Source organism: Phalacrocorax aristotelis, chromosome 2, assembly GCF_949628215.1.
Source record: "Phalacrocorax aristotelis chromosome 2, bGulAri2.1, whole genome shotgun sequence".
NCBI lineage: Eukaryota > Metazoa > Chordata > Aves > Suliformes > Phalacrocoracidae > Phalacrocorax > Phalacrocorax aristotelis.
This window is the reverse complement of record NC_134277.1, coordinates 88,092,421-88,117,583: the sequence shown is the minus strand read 5'-3', so window position 1 is coordinate 88,117,583 and position 25,163 is coordinate 88,092,421. Positions and strand designations below refer to the sequence as shown.

Genomic DNA, 25,163 nt, shown 5'->3' with positions numbered 1-25,163 from the left:
GGAAACGCAACGCTTAGTGTAACAGCAAGTCAGCAGCACGTGTGCACCGTCTTGCTTCCTCTTCCCAGGTAGCTTGTACGAGGCAGTCAGGTATGTGCTGTTCCCAGTGCCAAACCATTTACTGTCATACAGCGTACCAGCAACAGGCAGAGATAAAGGATTTAGCTAGCAGAGTTGAGGACTGCCCCAGGTATTCACACAGGAATTGAAGAATCAGCCATAACTTACTCAAAGAATTGAAACAAAGAGTAAAATGCCACATTAAAAGAAGAAAGGGCACAGCAATATTTTTTCTCCTCTTGAGACAAAAGCATATTACCTGTGTAAACCTCCATTTTGTATTTATATATCCATGTAGGAACAAATTCACCCTACTCTCCAAGCAAGTGAATACAACAACCTTTTTCCTACAGTGCAATAACTTATTATTCTAACAAAACAAACAAACGAGGAATGATTTTAGCAACCAAAAGCTTTCACCCTCTTAAAATTTGCAGGTAGGAGGAAAGCATTTTTAAAAACTATTGACAGGTTTACTTGGAGGATACACAGGCACATCAGGCAAGAACATAAAAAATGACAATTAAATCAGGAAAATATGGTTTGAATTCTAATGTTTTACTAAGAGCAGAGATAAAATATTTAGATGTTATTTCAAAATGCCTCTTTTATTTATTACTGTCTTTGCTTGTTTCACTGAAACTGGTACTAGGCAGAGGAAGTATAAATACACGCAAAACCAAAATAATCCATAAAAAACACTGACAAGATTTGGATGGCAGGTATTTTTCCTTGAAACTTCCTCTTTAGTTTCAAAAACTGCCATTAACAGAAGCAAGAGGGGGAAAGAATAAACAGCTGCTCCAGTTGTTGTTTGGTATTTTTTAAAGTACTAAAGAAACAAAACATTAATTCCATTACCTTGGGAATTAAAGACCCAAAAGCAACCAATAAATTGTTACAGATTCTTTTCTTTACAAAAAAAAAAAAAAATCATAAATAATCACGTCAGATTTGATCCTTAATAGTGTTCTGGGGAATATAACGCAAAAATACAAAATACATATTCAAAAACTGTATTATAGTTCTGCTTTGTCCAAAACCTATAGAAATGGTGTTGAAAGAAGGAAGCAACAGGGACTGAACTCAATTCTTTTACTTCCTAATGCCTGCTCCTGGTATTGTTGCCACACTTCACATAATAAGTGCATGCGTATGGCCATAAAATTGTTTTCCTGATTTTTAATTTTATCAGATTAAAACAAGTACATTTGTTTTAGTGAGCATAAGACTGGCAAAGGGGCTTATTGGTAGAAGTACAACCAGTACATTACTAATGTATTATTTTACTGTCCCTAAAGGTGTGTTATGCTGTCATAGCCCAACAAGAGGAGTTTGAATACTTATGATTTTGCAGTACAAGAAAACCCACAGCTAAGGAAGAAAATTCCTAAACTTACAAATACAACTGAAATACTTTTAAGACTAATCATTTTTTAATACGTCTCAGACACAACACCCCAGGAAATGTTAGAAGTATGATTTTTATGTTTTAAAGACTTCATGATGTCCTTCTGACAGACAAAAATTGTTTATAAAACTTTAAAACATTTTTGGAATGAAAGCAAAATATGATGTATGGTTCTGAGCAGCATATCCCTTCACCTGTTCTACTGCTAAACAGTCTTTCATTACCTTCAGCCTAGGATGGTTCTGCACTAAAAGTACCTGCTGTCCTTTTGTGCCTACACAGGCTACAGAGTCCTTCATGGCTATATAAGCTGAAGGTGACTGTACTTAATGGCAGATACCCAGTCCCATGACTTCCTTTAATATACCTGCTGTTTCATGTCTCTTATCAGCTGTGTCCAAAGCCTAACCTACGCTGTGACTTTGTGACTCCGTTGCAGTAATAAGACTGGTACACAAGTCAGTACAGACATGCTGTGCATGTGAAAGCACACGCTGTCTCTTGAGCTCTCACAAGTAATTCCATTCTCAGAAGACTGTTTACAACACTACCTCGATCTGTATTGCTTAAGTCAGCCTGCACCACTGCTAAAAATCTCAGGGCAAATCAGCTTCAGGCACAGTTTTTGTGAACCTATGAAGTAGGGACCCCAGAAATACTACTTACTAAACAAACAGACTGAAGAATCTCAGATGGACAGCTTCCTTCTTCTAAAAGAAAATGTTAGTAGTGGCCCACACTAAATATGAATTACAAGCAGCAGCTGAACAGGTACAACCCTGCTGGACAGATGTCACTCCACTCCAGTCTTTATGCCTGCTGTAATACTGTGGAATGACTTAACTGCAGAGCACAAAAGGGCTCATTCGGGAACCTTAAATTATATGCTCCTATGTATAAAAAAAATAAATGGTTTTATTGTGATATCCAATATAAATTTTCAACCACAGCTATTTCTGCCACAATTACACCTGCTCAGCTAAAATGCATTAAGATACACTTCTTTTATGGCAAGACAACTTAAATATCAATGAAGCTTTCTGCACGCTGGTCCATTTGTAGAAGACCGTGGGAGCCTACACCCCTCCTTGACTGCAGAGGACAAGGAATGCTCAGCGTCTGTGAATAAAGAAAATATCTTTTCTTGATTTTTTCCAGGTTTTGGTTTTAAGATTCCTAGTTCAAAATGGTTCCATTTTGAGGAAATCACTTGTATATTGGTTCTGGCAAAGTTCCCAACATCTATAATCAAGCCCATTTTTTCCTGTTTGCGTATTACTGCAAGTAAGGATGATGATGCAGTTCAGACTCATATCACTGCAGCTGTGCGACTCCTTTTATTTCATTTCGTTTGCAGTGATAACTAATAAAATTCAATGAGCTTGTAAAGGAGAAAGTAAAGACAGAACACAAACATTCAGAACTCAGAGAAAAATCAGACGGCAGATGCATGAGAACAAAAGGGATTTTGCTCACTCTTCCACAACAGTACTATGCTACAAGGGATAAAATAACCTTGCAGTTTTCACTAAATGCATCGAATTTTGAAATGCATTTAATGAATAAGGTCCTTGAAAACAATTTCATCTTCAGGTTAAATAAACAACCATAACTATTTTTATATCAGTACGTTGGTAATATTTATAATCTTCACTGTATATATATTACACTTTCTTATATTGGAATTGGGTTGTGTAAGTGGTCTAAGAATTGCTTCTGCAAAGTGCTTAGATAACATTAAAATCTTAGCTTTACTCATCATTAGACTCACTTTAAAATATTCCACTGAAATACTTTCTTGTCGGGAAATGCTGGTTAGTCAGGATCAAGGTGTTACCTTGAAAGACAAGGCGGGGGAAGTATTTCATTAAGACCAAAATGTTTCATCTAGAGCATTTTTGGAAAATAAAAGTAGTACTTTCTATTTTGGAAAAATAAATTTGCACAATTCTATTTGGAACTGCGTGATATAGAGCACAGGATTGCGCAGAGCTTAATTACATTTTACTATATCATAAGACAGGAAAACTAACCTTGTAACTCAGTGACAAGTAGTCCTCAAAATATTAGCTAAGCCTACCCATCACACCACTTTCTCTAAATCATCAATTATACGCTATATAGCTTTCTACTGAGACAGAGGTATTTTAATACCTTCCTCAAGTAGAATGAATTATAACATATTTCCATTTAAAAATTATTAATCTGAATGCTTAACTGATCATTTGCTTTCAGATATTTCTCTCTAGCTTTCAGATACTTTTTTTCTAGCCATTGGGGGGGGAAAAAAAAACACAAACAAACAACAAAATTCTGTTGAGACATTAATTTCTCTTTTTAGGTTTTGGGGTTTTTTTGGCAGCAGACCAGCCTTTTCAGAGTCTACTGGCATTTTACAGTCTTTTAAAATTACAAAGATAAAGATAGCTCCAAATCCTCTGCCAGCCTAACACATACAGGTGTCTTAACCTTGAGACCCACCATAAGTATGAAATGTGTGAAAAACTAGACAAAACTGCTCTGAAAGCCAAACAACATTCTACATACTTGAAGATACATAACATGTTATCAGTAAAAATACTTACAAACGGGTCATTTGCTGTATGTATGTATAAGATTATGTAAATACAACGGCCTACTTCCTTTTCATACAGGAAAGTATGTTTCAGCAGTAGGAAAAAAAAGAAAAATTATGTAGAGTTAGAGGATTTGGATATTACATAATTTACATTTTGAAATTTTAATGTTAAAATTGCTTTTATACTTTCATATAAGAGTTCATTTTATGTTATTAACTTCAACTTCATTTGAATCCCAGTCTTCAAAGCTGACTCAGAATTAAAACCAGGATTCAACTCAAATCTCTAAGCCCTCTGTCTTGCAAATAACTCATATTAATATCTTCATTAGTTGTAATATGATACTCAGGTGAGTATAGTTAGTCATGCTCAAGGATCTGCAGGATTAGATCCCTTTCCGGATTATATTTACACAGAAACAGGTTGAAAATTTAACTTCTAGCTATTCAAGGGAATACAGCTGTTTATTTCACAGCTACAGATTTGACAATCTCTTTCTGTCTATTCTGCACATCCTCTGTGGTAAGTAAATACAGAAGAAAGGACTTCCGAGATACACAGGTATAGCCAAGGCTGTGACAGGGAGCTCAGACAAAGAACCAAATAACTCTTTTCTGCCCAAGAGGTAAGATCATTTCACATTTGCCATAACCAGACGCCTACATATGCTTTATGACCTCCTTTCGTATCATTTCTTTTTGTCCCGTTTCTTTTTCTAACATCCCTGTAGCTGGAAACCTTTAGTATCTTTCACAGCTCAGAAGGCTGAATGCAGCTTGGGTCCAACAAAGGCACCACAGCAACTTTGGAGCACGTAGAAAAGGTAGGTTTTATGGAGTTAAAACCCAGAAGGTAGAAATATAACAAGACAAAGTCTTGCACCTAAGGAACTGTGGAAGGATGAGAGGTCAAGAAGAGACAGTTCAGACTGACTGGGTTTTATTCATTCAGGTGCAGCACCAAGCTTCCACCAGCCATTCAACACCCACTGGGATCTAGAAGCAATTCATGTCCTTCATTTCTTTACTTCTGGAACTGCAAGTGCTCGAAAACGTGGTGAATTCATCTGATCACATGAAGCCAGCTCTGGTCTTACTTTGCATATTAACACAAGCTCAGTATTAGCCTTCGCAGATACTGAATGGCTGCCAAGCCACTGAGAGCATGCTACATCTGTATTATCTATGTTGTTCCATTACACAGGGTATGCAGATAAACAAGTCTTCTTTAGAAGAATTTACTCCTAGAGATTGTGTTAACTTATTGGAAAGTGTCAAAGGTACTGAAGATTAAGGTACTCTAATTCCAAAATTGCATGGCAGCATCCACAGGACCCAGCAACAGGAAAGGATTTTACTGTGTTGGGCAAAAAAATGCTAACATAAAGAAGTGAGCTTTTTATACAATACACATGTTCCTCCTGCAATAAAACAAATCTCACTTAAGAAAAAAAATTAAGACACAAACATGGTAACTGGGTGGCAGTTCTTGCACTGCAGAACTATGGCTTCATTAGGGCTAAAATTAACAAGTGCAGCAATAACCAACACATCATAACTAACAAGATTGAAAAACCTAACCCTGATACTTGGAGGTTATTAAAGGAAGGATTTTGTCTTTATTCAACTATTTTAAAATATGTTCAGAATAGCACAACCTACTGAAAAAATAACACAACATCAGATGACATCTGTAATCCAAATCTAGGCAGTATCTCAGACGGAAAGCATATTCATTTGTGTGGTAACCAAGAAAACTATCACAAAAATAAACAGGAAAAACTTCATAAACTCACTGAAGACAATAAGGCTTTACAAGAATATGAAAATGCAGAACATACTTCAGTTTTACCAACACTGATGCAACAGAAGGAATTGGAGAAATGAAACTTTAACTGTAAACAGACTGCTGTAGAAAACACTGGTACATAGTTCATTAGACAACGTAGGCTGCAGCAGGCTTTGCAGAAAACTTCATTATTATTATATCCCCCTTCTGGGCACTGCTTAAATACATTGGAGTCAATAGGGTACAGCATAGAATTGAAAGAAAATATCCATTAAAAGCAGCACAAATGCTGAAACAATACTGTTGAACAACGTCTCAGTATAAACTACAAGATGCCCACCAAAAGCTGTTGAAGCATGGATTTCCTTTAATGCATCAAGCATTTCTTAGGATTTAACCTGGAAGAAAGGAGGGAGGGAACAGCTGTTGGTATATGGCTGCTGTATAAACAGTCAGATAATGCAGACAGAAACAGGCCACAATCCCACTATTGTTGCATGAAGTCCTCATCTGGAATTTTGACACTGGCATTTCCTCTAAATAACCCCTGTAAGAACAATAACCATCTCTGAGTTGAACAATCATTTATTTTCATGGCAACCACTTCAGTATTATAGAGATAACAATCAACGTACTATATCCTAAAACCCATTACTGCAACGATTACTTTGTGTTTCTCCCTTAGCTCTAGAGAGAGCTGACAAACACCAGGAAATACCTTGCTGAATCCAAGGATTAACCCGAAGAATAGTCTCCTGCAGACCTGATCATGCATTCAAAATGTGTTGACTGTTCTCTGTGCCACTGAGATCAAGCAGTCAAAGACAGCTAGCTTATTGCAGTAGCATGAAGGGTCACTTGGTTTTCTTTATTGGGAATATCTTCCCCTGATCTCCGATCTATTTATTTATATGCTATACACAGACTATGAGGTGATTAATTTTCCTGCTGAAGGCACAATTGACTTGCCTGGCTCCATCTTCTGTGACCTGAGGTGCAAGTCACATGGGGAGATGCAAAGTGTCTATGAATTAGTTCTGAAAGCTCTGAAGGGAAGGTTCAGCCCTCACAAGACAGGAATCTTCGCCATATCAAAGTGTGCAACATAGTTTTTGTACCTATTTTACTCTTCTCCAGGTATTCAATCTGATACAAGCAACTGACACCAAAAAAAAAAAAAAAAGAAGAAAAAAAAAAGCACCCTACCGCCCTTAAGGGACCCATACCGGCTCCACTTGTGTATATATACATGAAACCTGTCTAAAATTCCCAATTAAAACAATGTAAAATAACATAGAGAGCTAAGGGATTGTGAAGAGAATGGATCAGTCATATAACGGTTAACAAAAAGGATATTAAATCTAAATGTGAGGCTACCTTTACACTTTTTTATTACTAACATCAAGAAAACATTATTTATTTATTTATTTATTTCCATATGTTGCTCTCTTGAAAATATTAAGGTCTGGTAGAGATTGGGATGTAATAGCTTGGTCTCTAAAATCTTCTTAGAAAGTGAAATCTTTATGTAAAAATAAAGACAGATAATATCTCCAGGGAGGAAAAAAGTAAATCTTACCAAAATCTTCAAGTATCCCATTCTGCGTTAGCTAGTTTTCCCCTTCATCCACCAATCCTGTTGGCTGGCCTATTATTTCAGTCCTTACCACTTCATACAAACATTGAGAAGTAATGAGATTGGTCTTTAATAACTAGCTCTCCTCAGTCTCTAATCTTATTTTTTAAAGCATTAAAAGCTATGTAATGAAATTGGGGGAATTTTTAAGCCACATTATCTTCCCTCAAAATATATTTTACATGGTCTACGTACAAAGGTGTAAATTATAATTTGATCAAAATTGTGCATTATCATTGAATTACTATAGAATCATCATACAACCACAGAAATTCTGGCTGGAAGTCAGCTAGTCCCACCTCGCACTAAAAATATGATCATTTCAACACCAGATGAGGATTTGTGTAGTTGGCAGCCTTTCTGGTCACCTCTTCCATTACTACAATATCCTCTTAATGAAAAAGTTTTCCCGTGTCTAGTCTGAACTCCCCAAGCTGTGATTTATGGCTCTTGTCCCTTGCTAAACTGTATGCCACTACCGAGAAAAGTTTGGTGCCATCATCTTTGCCATTTCCTTTGAAGTTATTATGGGCTTATCTATGAAGACCCCCTTAGCCTCCTCATCACCAGACCCAGCTCCCTGAAAATCCCAGCTCTGTAACCTCTCCCATCACATCATGTGGTCTAGGCCTCTGACCAGTTTAGTATCCCCCCTACTGGACTATTTCCAGTTTCTCAACATCCCCTCCCTATTGAGGGTTACCAAAATTACACACAGGTGTCCAAGAACCAGCTTTACCAGCTCCAAGTAAGGGTGGTAACAGCTTCCTTCAGTCCGCTAGTCATGTTCCTCCTCCCTTCTAATGTAGCCCAGTACATAGTTAGTTTTGTCTGCACTGGAAGCGCAGCACTGGCTCACACTCAGCTTGACCTTCTTAATGATTGCAGGTCCTTTTCAGCAGGGCTGTGACTCAGCCAGGTGCTTCCTGGCCTGGACTGATGCGTGGTATTACTCTGCCTCAGATGCAGAATTTTAGCCTGCTCTTTTTTAAATACCCGAGTTTCCTGTTGGCCCAGTCCTTAGTTTGTTCAAGGTCTCAAGATACTTTAAGACTGAAGCTCTACTTCGGCTTTCCAAGCATTACCCTGATTTGACATCATTTCCAAATTTGCTGAAGATGCATTCTGTTCAATCCTGTCATCCAAGTCACTGAAGAATTAAAGCATGAATACCAGGATCAACTCTTAAGATATTTCGTTTCTTACTCTCTGCTAACTGGTCAAGCTATGTATTACTATCCTGTCAGTATTTTCAGCCCACTCAATAGCCAGCCCATGCTTCCTCAGCTTACTGTTGGCAACAGCATGGAAGAAGGTATCAGAAGTCTTAAAAAAGTTAGTTACACCATATCACATGTGTTCCCCTCATTCACATTGTCAGACATTTCATCCCAGAAGGCAATCAGATTAGCAAAACACTAACTGCACTTCAGAAATCTGTGTTGACTCTTCCTATTTACCCTCTTTCCCTTCACGTATCTAGAAGCCAAGACAACACGTTCCATGATCTGACACAGCCTGTAGATGCCTGGACCATCCTCGTTATCTTTCATAAAGACTGGTATAATGTTAGCCTCCTAGTTCTCAGGACTTTCCTCAATTACCATGTTTCTTCTTGGACAATAGCTGCCTTGTAACTCTACCACCTGAACAAGCTCTTGTCAATCTCGGCATAGAGCCCCAAGAAGCCTAATCCACCCACTTTCTCTAAACAGTGCCTAACCTGTGGCTCTACCATGTTACTGTCCCTTGTCTGGGAACAGCTAAAAAAAAAAAAACTGGGAAATTTCTGCCTTTTCTGTGTTGTCCACCATTAGATTGCCTGCAGCATTCATCCATGGACCCACATATCCCTGCGTTCCCTCAGGGACATACTTGCAGAATCCCCTTCCTCTTACTTTATGCTCCCTGGTGCAGCTCCAAATAGGCTTTGGCCTTCCTGATTTCAATTGGCCATCTCCAGAAAAAATGAAGGAGAAATTGAAGTTACCATATGAAGCACTCTACAGCAGAATTACATTTGACTTCTACATCAGATTATACGTAAGTTTAGAAATCAAATTCTATATTCTTTGAAGGAATGGTGCAGGATTTTTCTCCACTGTCATCCAGCAGGGAATGCAGATGACAGATTTCTGCAAAGTCTCAGGAAGCTTAGCAGAAAAAGAAACGAAAACAGATGAGTTTTTCCCTACTATAAAATAGCTAATATGCCATAAAAAAAAGAATACAGCTGATGATGATCTTTTTAATTCACTTATTAAAGTTAATGGAATTAAGTAAGCTGTCTTGTACTCTGCTTTTCAGTAATTAATAGAAACATTTTAAAATTTGCACGGTATTGTATTATCTAAACCAATTAATCTTGAACTCCAGCGAAAAAAGGCAGTATTAGACCACAACTGCAAAGACACATTGTCTCCATAATTTGATGACTCCTTCAATATCTACTAAGAAAACAAATGCTAAGAATAAATACACTCAACTAGGGAAGAATATATCAAGAATATTCAAACTAAAATCAAAATTATTTTAAGTAACTTGTTCATCTTTGTCAATGTTAATACAATCCTTTTCAATGTTAACCTGAGGGTTCCCAGTTTTCTTAAGTCAGCCCATTCATCCCTCACCTACCACCATCACTGATAAGCAGAAGAACCTCTACACTTATTTCTCCCAAGTAATGCTCATTACTAATGCAAATTAGGGATCAAAAAGACAACTGAAAAAAAACATTCAAACCAAAGTCTGACAAAATAGAAATCTTCACAAATATCTAAAATACTGAACAGGAGTTATAAATTAATATGCTTTTATTAAAATACTTTACTTCTCTGTATGCACGCATATGCACTGTGATACTAAAAGGAGCCGTTAACTGTATTCGTACGTACACGAACCATGCAAACAGCACAGGTACAGCAGTAGTGCTCATGTATGTTAACAATACAAGAGTCATTAGAAAATAATGTATTTTTTAAAATATTCTACCAAATGAACCAGAAAAACATTATCCTATGACATCTTCACATCAGGGAAGGCTTGTAATAAGGATTATATGCTATTAAAAGAACTAACAGTGAAAAAAATTAAAAGGGCAAACGTTCAGGTGCTTAAGTTAGACCCACAGAAAAGCTTGCACCTTTTTTTCCCTTCAACAGTTGGCCTCATAAAAGATACTACCTATGCCTATAAATCTTGCATGGTAACTACAGAATAACAGCCTACCTCGTTAAATACAAGGCAACAAAAAAAATATCAAGGGATGTTATATACCATCCAAATTTAGAGTCAGAAACCATGAAGTAGCTCTTTGCATGAGCACAGATAAACTGAGAGGGAGTAGACACAGTTGTCAACACAAGAAAATCAAAAGCTAAACAGTATATGGTAGGGAAAACTGAGAAGAGTAAGCTTCCCATGAACCTCATCATAGATGAAATGGGGAGGGAACACATTGGTTTCTGTTCAGACTAAACTGATGACAACCAGACAGATTTCTTTCAATCCTTTTATTCCCAATGTGTAAAGGAAACACAACGAGGTATGACCTTCCCAAACCAAAGTGCACTAAAAGTACCTGCCAGTGGCAATTCTCTCTCTCTCACATAGAAACAATCTAGCAAGATTCTAAGTATTGGACAAGCCAAAAAAAGGGAATACAGCTGCATATCAGCCACATACCACTCATGCAGAATGTACTTTTTTAATTTGTATGTTTAGTTTTTTTGACATTTGTGGAATAAACTCTAGTTCACTTTCCAAAATTAAATGAAAAGCACTCAGTGGACTTATCACCAGCCTTTAATATTCACCTATTACTAAAGAAATACGTATATTTATTTGAGTCACTAACTTAGCTCTTTGGCACTTAGGTAGGCATCACTGTGGCATATGCTATCAATGAATTTGTATTTCTCTGTCTGACAGTGAATCTGGCACATAGAAGTACAGCACCAGCAGCAATGCTGATTCAGTATCAGCGAACAGGCACTGCATCAAACATCAGTTTGAGCGGCTATCAAATTTATTAGGGACAACTGTCCATTTTCTACAGTCCATCATCCAGCTTCAGCATGAAAAACCTCTAAAGGGGATGCTGGTGCTGCATGTAAGCTGTGGGGTGCTTACAAATCTTTATAGATGGCAGTGGGGAAAAGGCACTGTTATGTACGCCTTTTACAATGCTTTTCAATCCCAATATGCATCACAGTGGTACATTCAGTCCTACCTTCAGAGACAGAAGTACTTACCTAGTGTCACACCTGGTTTTGTAATACGTTTGTTGTGCACACATAAAGGACGTAGGATGAAATTACATTGTTAATTTAATCTCAAGAATTTATTCATTATTTAAGTAAGGCTTTAAAAAAGCAGGCATAAAATATTGGTTATTTTACAGATGCAGCAGCATACATTGCGGTCAAAGGTTTCAGAAAGGTGCCCATGCACACGCTGCAGCCAGAGCTGCACCTAACCCCCTTCCTGCAGTTGCAGCCATACAGAAAACACAACCTACTGCAGGTTTTCCCATGCCTGGAAACCTTTAGCTAGCAGAACAGCATCTTGGAGCTGTACCAGAAGGCTGCCTTACGTTGTGGCAGGAATGCAAACTGGTTGGTTGGACCCTCCCATAATTTGTGGTAAACTAACAAAGAACAACCTAATCCAAAGAATCATCTGTTTTCACAACACAGGTTACTGAAAACATATACTAAGATGAACAGTACCCTCTATTTTCTGTGACAAAGGAAACAGCATAAACTGTGCTGGAACAGGTTTTCATGTGCAACCTCTGCTTTGTGAAATAAAAATAGAAGTTTTAAAAAATAAAGCAATAAAAAAGAGATCATTTAAAAGGTCCTTTTTCCACTCCAAACAAAATTAGTAATCCTGTGTTAATTCAAAATTATTCAATCCTGGAATGTCAAAAGTTTTGAAGATATCAATTAATCAAAAATTTTTATGCTACTGGTTGACAGAAGAATGCAATAAACCTTCCATTTCATCAAACCCAGTACGAAACTGAGAATTTTCATGTGAATCTGCTGACTTAATATGAAGAATCAAGCCTATTTATAGTATCAGATGCACTTACCCTCAAGTGCCCTGTCAACAAAAGCTTCAGATAATGTCCTACATTGACAATGACAGGAACAAAGATGTGTGTAACTACATACAGGAAAGACAATATTAAAGGGGGAAAAAAAATCTTCAACTACTTTGAAAAAGGAAAATATTGTTTTCCAGGGGTACCCATTGTAACACCTGAAGCACAGATGTACTTCAGTAAATAACTATACACTAAAAGTATAAACAGGATTTTACCAAGACATGTTGCTATGCTGGAATCAGACAGGAGGTGGAAAATAACATTTACCAGTTTCAAGGCAGCATACAGTACAATTCTTAAATATACCTATTTACATCAAGACTCTGGAAACTCTGAAATCCATAGAATTGAGCAGGTAAAGGTTAGAAAAAAATTCCATTCTGCTTCCCCCCCACCTTTTTATTTTTCACTGAAAAAAATTTGTTGGAAAATGCTTAGCAATGTGAACATAAACTAAAAGACTTTTTAGATTAAGAGGCTGGTAATGGTATACCAAGGGCTCGATTTAAGTCTTAATTATACAGCCAGGCACATAATTGCACCGTGTCACTGTTGGGGTAGATGGATGATTGTGACTATGGGATAACACTGCAACATGAACTGCACCTTAGAGTGATAGAATACCTCACTAACCAGCAAAATGTCATTCCAGATGAATCAGATCATTATACTGGAGGGCGCTAGTTACGCAAGGAAAGAAAGCTCAACACAGGCAGGTGCTAGTTATGCCTAAGAGATGGGACTGTCTGAAAAATGTGAAGAATAACGCTTTACAAGGACTTGAGGAAAAATGTGGCAACTGAAGGAACAGAGATGAAATCTGAGGAGTGTGGTTCACAACTAAGGAAACAGACTACAAGCAGCTATTTGCTATACGATGACCCAGACCGAAGAAATTGAGGGAATACTAATAGAAATATTGCTTTCTATGCTGTCAAGTAAATGACCAGTGGTGGTTCTTCACTTAAAAGAGCTGGTGTCACATGTTAAATTTACCCAAAAAGGTAAATTTCTGCACATGAGAAAATAAGATTTCATACTGAATTATGAAAAATAAGGGGACAAAGGGTTGTGACTGATCAAAGATACCCCGACCCTCAAAGCCCCCCACATACCCACTTACACACCCACAATGGAGTAATGCTCTGAAGAGATAAATAAAGGCTGCATGACCTGAAGGCTCAGGGGAGAATGACATGATTGATGACAACTGTTGAAAAGGAAGCCAAACTCATCTCAATGTCAAAGGAAACCCAAGGGTGCCTTTGTTTTAGACAAACTGACTACATCAGCAAAGTATTTCAAACATTTGCATAACTGCCTGTCCCAGAATGAAAGGAACGAAGACCCAAAGCTAAACAAAACTAGTTTTAGGGGTGCTTCTGGTTAAAATAACTTCTATATGAACTGGATCTGCTTAGAAATTATGATCCTATAACTCTAATCAAGAGTATCTTTTACTCATGTAACTGTAATAGGTGTTTAGCTTATTGTTTCATACTTTTCTAGAGCCCAGTCACTCCTTCAGCAAGTGACTTTGCCTGCTGTGATTCCACTGACAATTAGTGGCTGACAGTCGCAGTGCAACAGCAGAGACTGGAGGCAGGTGGGCCCAGCTGGGATACACCTCCTGCCAGAGAAGCCCCACTCCCCAGCGGTTGCTAGCCTTGAGCTCCAGGCACATAGGACAGCTCCCTCTATCCAGCTCCATCCATCGTGGGGCTTGCCGGCTAGCTTTCTAAGAATTCTATGTAGCACTTAATGAACCAAGTAATGGCTCAGCTTCATACCAAATTTGCAAGACCTCAGGACTGAGCCTTGCCAGGCTGTCTCTGGCCAAACTTTTCTTGACCTGCCTGCAGCTTTGTTTTTCTTGGTTTAGCTGTAAGAGTCATTTTTGTAATCGAGCAGGTGCCTATGGCTAATTTGTTAAGACCATAGTTTATCTACATAGAAATATCAAGCAGCCATTCTGTGAAGAGCGAGGTATTAAATGCCACTAACAGGTCTGGCGTGACAGCGGCAGCCTTCAGAAGTGAATGTAGAATAGCACAGTACAGACATGAAGGGAAGAGATGGGCCACCAACTTGGCACTGGAGAGACCACGGCTATAAACAGGTCAACCAGACCTGCATGAGGACTGTATATGTTGTTAAGCCCAATATAAAAACCAAACAATAAGCAGAAGAGCTCTGAAGAAAGCTGTGGGCTTCAGCTGAGTTCAACACACACATATTCCTCTGTGGCGACTGGGGGATGCTCAGTGTCATGATGGTAAGCATATTGAAGATAATGAGATTCACTTTTATATTGTGTCAATTGTATATTGCAATTGTTATACTCCACTAAGTATAATTTCTATTTAAACTGTGATTTAAGTGCATTGTTGTGTCACTGTGCTAAATCAAAATCCCCTGTAGCTGCAAGTAACTTCAGATTAATTAAACTTTGTACTATACATTAAGGCCTCCACATGTGGAATATCTAAAATAACATGGTCAAAGAGTACTGCACTATGACAAGGTCTCAACAACAAAGAAAGATAACATCCTAGAAAAGAGATTTCAAAAATTAAGCCACTATCATCTCATCATATCTACCCCTCAAAATAAATAAAAAAAAGAAACCCAAACAAAAAAACCCAACAAATCAGCCAAACCAACCAACCAACCCACCCCAAAAAAACTTCCAATGAAATCTTATACAAAATAAAAAGGAGAAAAAAACCTCTTTGGGCCTCAGGACTTGGGTTTGCTGTTTGCATAAAAAAAGAAAATGTATGAATAAAGAGTAGCAAGGAACCCATGCAAAAAAGTCTGGCTCCACTCTTATACGTGTTATAGGTTAAAGCCTCTCTCCAAAACAAAGTGAGTGATCTACCAAAAAGGCACTGTTAACCTTTGAGGGAAAGAATTATGAATTAAGCAACTGATTTGTGTGGAACTTTACTAAGAATCTTCAAATTTTTTTAAAGGTTTATGTCTTTTGCTGGCCTTTTATCTCTTCACATTGGAAAGGTTCTCGTCAGAGGCAACTACAGAATAAAGTTTCTGTCACCAGAAATTTCAGAGATAAATACTTCATTTTCACCTCAGAGGAGAAAAAAAGTACACACCACACATTGTTAAAATCAATTTATTGTGTGATTTTAAACTGGTTTAGTGTTATTATAACTACACAAGTTAAGCTCATTAGGGTAGTAATGCACCTTAACTCTCAGGTGTAGATTTAAGTTTAAACTTAGCTTAGCATTTCCTGGGTTCTAGTTTTCTTGTTTGAGGATAAACAGAATTGTAACATAGTTTATCAAAACGTAACATGTATAGCAAAGATACAATTACATTTAGCAGTAAATGCATCAGGAGTAGAAAATGCCAACACATGAGAAAACACACAGAAACAGATGGGGAAACACAATAGAAGTATTCAAGTTTTCAAAATGACAGAAAAGGAACAAAAATTGCTAGAACAATGACGAAAATTAAATCTCCTTCAAAAATCCCTTTCAAAACTGAAGTTTTAGAGCAAGCTGCATGAAAAGTACTGGCAAGACAAGATAAAGAGGAAGGGTCACTGTGGAATCTGGAGAGTGCTTTTAGTGTTTTTCTTTAATTTCCACAGAAGAGAAGACAGAAGAAATAAAAACAATCGCTAGCTGAAGTGTTCACTGCTTGGTCTTTTGGCAGCACTTTTTTTTCTTGGTAGAAGAGGTGTGCAGTTTTTGAAAGCCATAGGCCTCACAGCTTCTTATATTTTGTATGCAAATGAAAATTACTATTGTTGGATATTGCTTAATTCAAGCATAGAAAGAGAAAAATACTGGAACCAGGTGAGATAAATAAGTCTCAGGAACATGAAGTATACAGAAACTGTGACTGTGACTTCCTTTTAAACAAGGAAGTGGGGCAGAGCTGGGGAGACACACCCAAAACCTCAGTTCCAAAAATCGCACTTCCAAGTAGTGATGTTATGCTGGACGTGCTGAATCAATTCTAAATACTACAAAAAGGTTGACTAAACCCATGGTTTCAAGTACATTTTTACAGCATCTGTGCTAGAAAGTCCAATCCTTGAAAACACGTTGGCAAATTGATCCAACCGCCCTTCGCCAAAAAGGAAAACACCACACTCAACCTTCTGTAATAGAAAGCTGCCGCCTTATCCTTTCGGGTGTTTATTTCCAACTCACTCTGCTCCCCAGCAGCATTCCCCACATGGCTGCTTAAGCCCACTTTTGTCAGTACAACAGAGGCAGCCACGTCAGTACAGGAGAAAGCACAACTTGACTAGCTACTTCTATCTCAAGTTCATCTACATCTCCCTCTCAAGTGACTTTAGGGTGAGGTCGAGAATCTATTCCACTATGCTCGTTAAAAGACTTGGGTTTAGATGTGAAAATATTTTACATTTTAAAAAGCTCCAATAAATGATACCAGAGAAAAAGAAATCAACAATGTTAAAATGTTACAAATGTAGTATGGTAGAAAGTTAGAAATTTAATATACTAAAATTTAAATTCTATTGAAATTGAGATCAATATTACTACTTTCTTAGGGTATCTTTATTGCAAGATTGAAATTCTTCCACTAATGGCAAAAAAAAAAAAGTAAGTTAAGGCATAAGTGCTTGTGGATCAGCAGAAGTGTGTTCAAATACTGGCTGAATGATAAGAAAGGGTATTTTGCCTTTACTTATGATGGTCTTTAGTAGTGCTTTAAATTAGCATTAGACTGAGCTGTCATTAAGTGGAATTCTACTCAGTTTCTCTAAAATTCTTGGCTTTGAACTACTAATTTTTTAACATTAAGTCAAAATAGCATTATATTTAACTCTAATTTTATTCTGATATTTGGCATTTTCTTCCCTCTCTTCAAATACGGTTTTGCTGAGAGGATATACTCTCTAGTACTCTCCCATCAAACTAAATCTTCACAGAAGCCCTTCCACTCCCAGGTCATTTCAAACAATCCCAAAAATATGTTTTTTGGAATTATCACCAGATCCCTTTATCCAGGAAGAATTTTTAGTTTCTTCATACTGCATCTACTACAGCTACTGCCTCTTTGGCATGACTTACAGGATACAGGGTTCTGAACAGGAAATACTTGTCTAGGTCTCCAGCCTTGAAAACTGCTGTGCCCCAAAAAGCACAACATGAATACACTCAACAGGTGTTTCAAAGAGCTATGTGAAACCAGTCCCAGACTAAATCAAGAACCTGAGAATCTTATAGAGCAGGGCATATAGTAAGGACATTAAATTATCTCCTCCTTCACCAGCCACCACGATGACATTCTTCAAAACTTCTCCACTCAACTCCCCATTTCCAGTAGTGGAATTGTACATCTCAAAAGCAATCCCCATCACCTTGAGGATGTGCCTGGGAAGCACTAGCTGTGCTCACAAAGCTTTGTATTTCAATAGTATGTTGGTCCATCCAGCCACTTATATGCACAGTATCCACTGTACAGACTTGTGATACTCAAAACATACCATACTGCCAAAGTCTAGTTCTTATCTAAAATCAATATATTAATGAAAATAAAAGATGTCAAAAAGGAAGAGGAATTTCCCTCTGGAATATTTTAAAACCTCACTGGAAGCAAGGGAGTTCTATTACTAAGGAAGTGAATATATTGACATGCTACGTAGAGAGATGATGACAAAATATATATTGATTATGATTAGCATGGGTCTGACATACAGCTGCTAAGACTTTTAAAGGCAGAGATAGAGACTGATGCTTATGGGGAAGCAAGAGATTAATATATCATAATTGAACCTACTCTAGCTACTGATCTTAAGGTTACTAGAGTAACTACTGGTTCCTATAAGGCAAGAATGACCTTTGATTTTGGTGAATATCCTATATTACCACATGCATGCAATATATTAGGGAAAACAGCTGCAAAAGTCATTCCATGATCAGACCTGGGGCCCAACAGTTGGATGACGGTATGAAGTGCCGTGACCTGCTGGTCACAAGTTTCTTCTGGCCTTAAAACCTTAAAAAAATAGTCGGAATTGAAACATCCATCTGGATATGTGATTTTGTTCTAAAACGTCAATCACGATATAAAGACATGGGAAAAACAATCTGGCAGAGCCAAGAAAAAAAATTAAATCTTTCAAATTCTACAGCCATTTCTATCTGCAGTTTTACTTATATTTACATATATAAGATGTACATGGCATACAAACCGTTTCCAAACAGTACTAACACCTAACATACAGTTTCACTTAGGTCATGTATATTATCCTTACTTAATACTGACATGCATTACAATGCTTAGTCATTACTACCCCATATGTGTTTTTTAGTCTAGTTTTAACCACATTGGCAAACGAGTAGCTTTCTAATGGAAAAAGTGGTAAATATTTAAAAATAACAGAAGTTACTTTAGAAAAAAATATAAGTCTTATAAAGCAGGGATGTTTTTGACCCTAAAGATGACACTATCATTCTCGTTTTAACAAAAAACAAAGAACCCCACCAAAAACTACAAGCAACCACCTCAAAGACTTCTTTTTCCTCTGGAATCAGCATTATGATTTAAAGGATGTATTAATCAATCATTTATTCAAACAGTGTGAGAAATATTCAAAAATTCTTAGAGCTTAAGCTCTTTCTGGAGAGGAAAGGAAGACGGGCATCTGGAAACAAGTATCTTTATTTGAAATAGGAAGATTTAAAAAGGATTCAAGTGAAATATTAAACATTACACAACTGTTTCTTTGCATAAGTTCGCTGAAAGTGAAAGATCTGTTCTGTGAAACAGGCTACTACTAAGACACTAAAGGAAACTAGAGCCACAAAGAAACTAAAACAAATGTACAATACTATTTCTCAGTTGGATATAGTTGTCGGTGTTTCAAGATGGACCTCCTCTTAGGAAATTCTTTTGTCTCATGTTCTCCGAGTGTTTTTGTTAAAAAAAGATCTGCCAAAACAAGCCTGTGCTAGGTCATTGTCACTATATCCCTCCTCGGCTTCCAAGGGAGCAGTTTATGTATGCCAAGAACCAAAGTACTGTGAACCACATAAGTCTGGAGACTTCCAGGAAAAACATAGCTCTACTACCTATTTACTAAAAAGGTTCTCCAGCAGCTATTTCTACCTTCAAAACTGCATTATCAATAGCTCTCTTCCCAGGGATTTTATAACACTGAGTGAGATCAGAAGTCACTTGCATAAGTGGAAATTCCCAATCACAAATGTATCATGCTTTTTGCAGAAGAAATAGTTGTATCTATCCCATATGTTCTCACAAATCATAGAGCCCTGATCTCTCACTGTCTGTTGAAGAATTTTTCCCGTAGCTACAGATACAAAAGCAGATGACAAAGCAGAAACAGAAATTGCCTTATGTTTTCTAAAACCTATGAAGCATGGGGCCAAATATGTTTGCCAGTACATAAGAAAGAAAAAAATTCTTCTTCATACACAGATATTTAACCACATTTTATACAGCACGGAAAACTATCTGTCTAGTGGTTTAACACTACTTGACAATTTCTCTTTAAAGAACTTGATTCTGACTGTCTAAAAACAAAACCAAAAAAAAAAGAAAAAGAAAAAACCCCACACACTTTCACAGAAGTTATTAACCCTTCCTCTCATGAGGACAGTTTGAGAACACCTAAGCTGAAGTTCACTGCCTGGCATCCCATGATTTCTTAGACATACAGTGTATGATTCTGACCTCCCCTCTAGCAGTGCCTGCTGACCTTAAGAAGGTTAGCAGCATGGGGAAAAAAACATGGATTCGTATTCTTTATCCATCACTTCTTAATTGGATCTCAGAGGTCTGAAATGAAGAATGATTCAGCACACTTGTCCAGAGGTAAAACACACGTGAAATGGCTTATACATTAAAGCAAGGAGTTCAGGATTTTGAATTACTAAAATCAACCTAACTCACCAACAAAAAAATACAGCCTTCAATTTCTATCTTGACAGAAATCCTCACCTTGAAAAGCATGTGGCTAAATCTTCTAATCCAGTCATGACCAGCATGAATGTCACTTTACCTTTGACGTATCAAGCACAACTTTTTTAGACCACATAAATTTTTTACACCCAATAAATCTGTTCCTCAGAATGGGACAGCACAGGGATGTGTTCTTCAAACTAAGCACAGCAAAGCTTCAGATTTTCTGAATAAATCATTTATGTTTCACATAGGAAATTTAAGTAGAGCAAATAAATATAACATCTATGACTTCTGCTCTGTGCCTTCTTTCACATATCCTGCCCTATTCAAAGACTGCAAGGACCTGTTAGAATGAGCAATAACATAAATCCTGCAGTTTACTCTGTTGCAGTCACTCAGACTCTGTTCTAGTTATTCATGAGAACATGTGAAGTTGCCACAAGTGTTCCAAGATAATTAGAAAAGGAAACTTTTGAAAGAGTTAAGCATCAGCACAAATTAAGAAAATGTAACATATGTAATTCATCAAAACATGCCTTAATTATGAACTCAATCATCTTTTTCTTTATTAGCAGTACTTCTGAATTGTCTGTGTTCATGTTTCTAAAACCCTGGGTATATTTACAGCTACAGTCAAAGGACACATACAGCAAAATCACATACCAAGCAGTAAAGTAATTCATTCCTCCTTCTAAAAAGCAGAGGGCTACCCATCTGGACAGTCAGAAATTTACTTCATTTACTTCACTAATGCAGAATCACTGTAATGCATTTCATCTGCCTGAAGCACAGGATGGTGGCCTTACCTAGAATTCTCACAACAGAACATTAAATAATGGCAGTCTGTCAGAACACATAATATTGTGGGCAATAGAAAAAGCTCAAAAGCAGCTTTGGTTTGTTGGGTTTTGGGTTTTTTTTTCTTTTAAATCTTTACTACAAAATAAAGAATGAATATTGGAGTTACAAGGCTTTCCCAGCAGTGAGTGTGGCCGAACATAAATGTGTGCCATTAAGCCGAATTGACTGAAATCACCATATACTCTGAGGAATGCATTCAGATTAAAAAAAAAAAAAAGTCTCATTTTTGAGCTTAGTGCAGCCTTCCAGCTTCAAGACAGGTCTGAGTAGAAATCACCTGTCAAGAAAGTAGTTTACTTAACGGAATACCTGTGAAATTTTAGTACCCTGTATCACAATAATTCAAGAGATTATCTTGTTAGTCAGCAGTATCTTAGGTTAGCTGGCTAGACTGTTCTTGGTGATAAGGGAATGCAGAACTCCTTGACTACAGACTCCATTTTGCTGTGGTTCACAGGAATCAGAAATAACTTTGCTAATATTTTACCACTTAAAACCCTTTTCATCTAGTGGATTCAGCACCGATTCCCTCTAGTACTCAATTCACTGATTCATGGGGGTGGGAAGTTCAGCTGCAAAATACGTGACCAGGTATAAACTAGCAATATCATCACAAAACCCAACAACAAAGACGACCTTTGCACTATTCAATACTGTGTTTCACACTCTAACAGGCAGGTGCAGCGCATCTTCTACGTATGTAACTTCCCTGTACATTTTTTCAACATCAGAGAGTAAAAAGCTGACAGGTATTCTTCAAAATAATACAGTAACACAGGCTGAAAAACTGGTACTTGCCCAAGTAATGCTATTGTTCTACAAGAGAATACACGTACAACATCTAAACCATGGGTAATTCCAATACAACAACATGCCATTAATCTTAAGACAAAACTTCATGTTGCAACCTTTCTTTCTTGCACTGCTCTTTTCAGAACCAGAAAATATCACTAACCTTTAACACCCAAAAGACAGAACTAGTACATATTAAAAAAAAAAAAAAAAAAAAAAAGAAGAGCAAGGTCACAATTTTTATAAAAGCCCAATGACTCAACAGCTATTGCTCCAATGGTGTTAGATATTATAAGCTGAATTCATGCATTAATTTTACTAAAGAAGCAGCGACTATCTTAGGCAGGGAAAGACCACTACTTTATAATTGGAGAGCCAATTTAGACACCTTCAGCAAGGAGAAAGCTGACTAAAAGCAGCTATCTTTTAATGTCTCTCTTTGGGATACCTGTTGCTGCTGTTGAGCCAAATGAGGTAGTGACGGAGACCAAGTGTTTTCATGAAGTGGGTTATTAACCACCTCCTAATGTACAAAGAGGCACTAAGCAAAACCTCGGACACTCAGCTCACAAAAATTTATATTAAAACATCCAACCCTGACTTATTAGAATTGAGCAGAGAATCACACTAAAGACCATTCTTTCAAAAATTTCTAACACATTTGGTTTAATCATCCAAGGCTGAAAGCCTCTGTCCCTACACAGTTTTGCCCTAAAATAATCTCACATCAAGTTCTACACACACACAAAAAAACCCCCAAACCATGTATATGTTAAATTTTAAGATCCTAGGATTCTTATAAATCCTTTTAAGTAAAAAGTCTAGGATAACACATCTTCTCCACAACTACTCATTTGTATGTATTTCTTATACGCCGTGCCTATATGCTGTAACTCCACATGCAGATCGACAAAAAAGCAGAGCCCCCTGAAAAAAAACCATCCACAGTAAAGAGTGAAAGTGGAGAATAAAATGAACAATTCAAATTATATTAAATTTCTTGTAGGACAGCACATGGAAGTGTACTAAGACATGAAGAAACACTTAATGTTCTTCGCAATAAGCATGTGTGAACGAAATTATTCAAGATACCACCTATGAAAACTTTGCAAAAAAACCCACTAAATCATATTACTGGTTTGCAGCCTGCGGATGTGGCACTTGCATACCTGTTCTTTAACTGAAGCTAGAATGGCAGAGGTTGTCTCAGTTTCAGAGCCATCACCATTGGATGTGTTCAACACAGGACTAAGGGAACTTGTCTTGTCAGAAGACGAGGGCTGGTCTGGAACAGGCATAGTTTCTGCAGTTTACAGAAAAACAGAACAATTTTGTTATTAGAAACCTGATACATATCAGAAATCACATGCAGATAAGAATAATGATACTAATTTAAGGAAGAAGTTATAGAACATGCTTCTGTTCTGTAATACAGAATTAATATATCACTTATGTAAAACTAAAACTAGTGTTAAATTAATTAATAAAACAAAATATTAAAAAATCTCTCAGTCCTACTCCAAAATATTCACCACCGTACATTTGGAGAGGATTCAAATCATTTATAGCTGTGATTTTTGTATAGTATTCCAGTGGCAGCATCCAACATGAAATTACAATATCATGAAAGTAATGAATCATGAAATGCTTTGCAAACAGAAAACCAACAAATGATACATGAGAGAAATATAAAACATCTAGTGTTGATTTTCTAATGTGCATGATTATTTAACACGTATTATATTTTAAGCCTACATAACCAACTTTGCCTTTCTTCTAGTCTAGAAGGTGGTTTTGACAACATTTTGTCAGAGTATTTTTGAGAAAGAAAAACAGCACAGTAGTTGTTATGCCATTTTTGAGACCTGTTACAAAAAAGAAAGATCCTTAGCATGTGAAAAAATTCCTAGTCTTCTTTTTTACAGAGGAAAATGGTGGTGGTCTGCAGAAAGATTTATCTTTCTGAATGCTAAGCTATAGCGTAGCATCTCTGTTTAAATGTCACAGCAGGCACATCTCTGCAGGCAAGCTGTGCCACTTTCCAGAAGTAAAGGAGCAGAGAGGCTGCTTGCATGGTTATGCACAGGTGAGTTAAGGTAAGATCACGTTCATGTGGGAGCTGGCCAGAATTCTTCTGTGGAAGAGAACTGGCCCACAGGCTGCCAGCTGGATGGCCCTCCGAAAGAGCAGTGGAGACACTCAGAGGGCTGTCATCACAGGGGTCACACGTGCACGGCACCCGCCATGCACATCAGTGGCAAAATTCCTGCCTTGGCTCTGTTCTGTTTTTCAAAGCCCATGTTTTTATAAAATAGAACTCCTTCTAAAGAAATAAGTCTGAAAAGAGTGGGAAAGGGTAGATGGTAAAAACAAATATAAAACTCAATACACAGAGCAAGCATCCCCACAAGAGTTTGCCATGGAAATTAGGGCTTTAAAAGGGGAGATGATATTCTATAAAGCTTTGGCTCTGAAGCCACAGTGCTACCCAAGAACTCTCATTCAGCCCAGCTGGGCAGCCTTTTCCAAAAGCTTCCTGAAGCTCAGAACACTGGCATACACATGCAAAGCAAAACCATGAAAATGTAGATTATTTCTCATAAAAGAAGTCTCCCTAAATTTCAGGCCAGATCAGATTATATATTGAAGCACGAGATCATATATAATTTTAATTAAAGAAGCTACATATTTTCATATGGCTCACTTTTTGTAAGCATATTATTGAAAGTGGTAAATAACTGGCTCTGGAGGACATTAGTCCTTGCTCCAGGTACATACACTATTTGAAGTTAATCTTTAAAAACTCAGATGATATACCTGTCTCCTTCTATCACAAGTACACTGTACAAAACTTGCATATGACTCCAACACATCAATCTAAAAGGACTTTCAAATTATTTTCCTTTTTTTTTTTTTTTTTTTGGGGGGGGGGAGGGGGCGGGGAAGAACCAGCTTCTATTATAGCAAGGTACCTGGTTTGTGGCATAC

At 37.3% G+C, this 25,163-nt stretch overlaps 1 protein-coding gene across 5 annotated transcripts in view; it reads right to left on the bottom strand.

The window, feature by feature from the left end:
• Positions 1-25,163, bottom strand: part of CTNND2 (catenin delta 2) — a 686,661-nt gene that overhangs the window by 536,188 nt on the left and 125,310 nt on the right. For all 5 annotated transcript variants that reach the window (XM_075084268.1, XM_075084265.1, XM_075084267.1 and 2 more), the window contains exon 2: positions 23,345-23,478. In XM_075084268.1, coding sequence (XP_074940369.1) covers positions 23,345-23,478 — 134 coding nt within the window. The remainder of the gene's footprint in view (positions 1-23,344; positions 23,479-25,163) is intronic.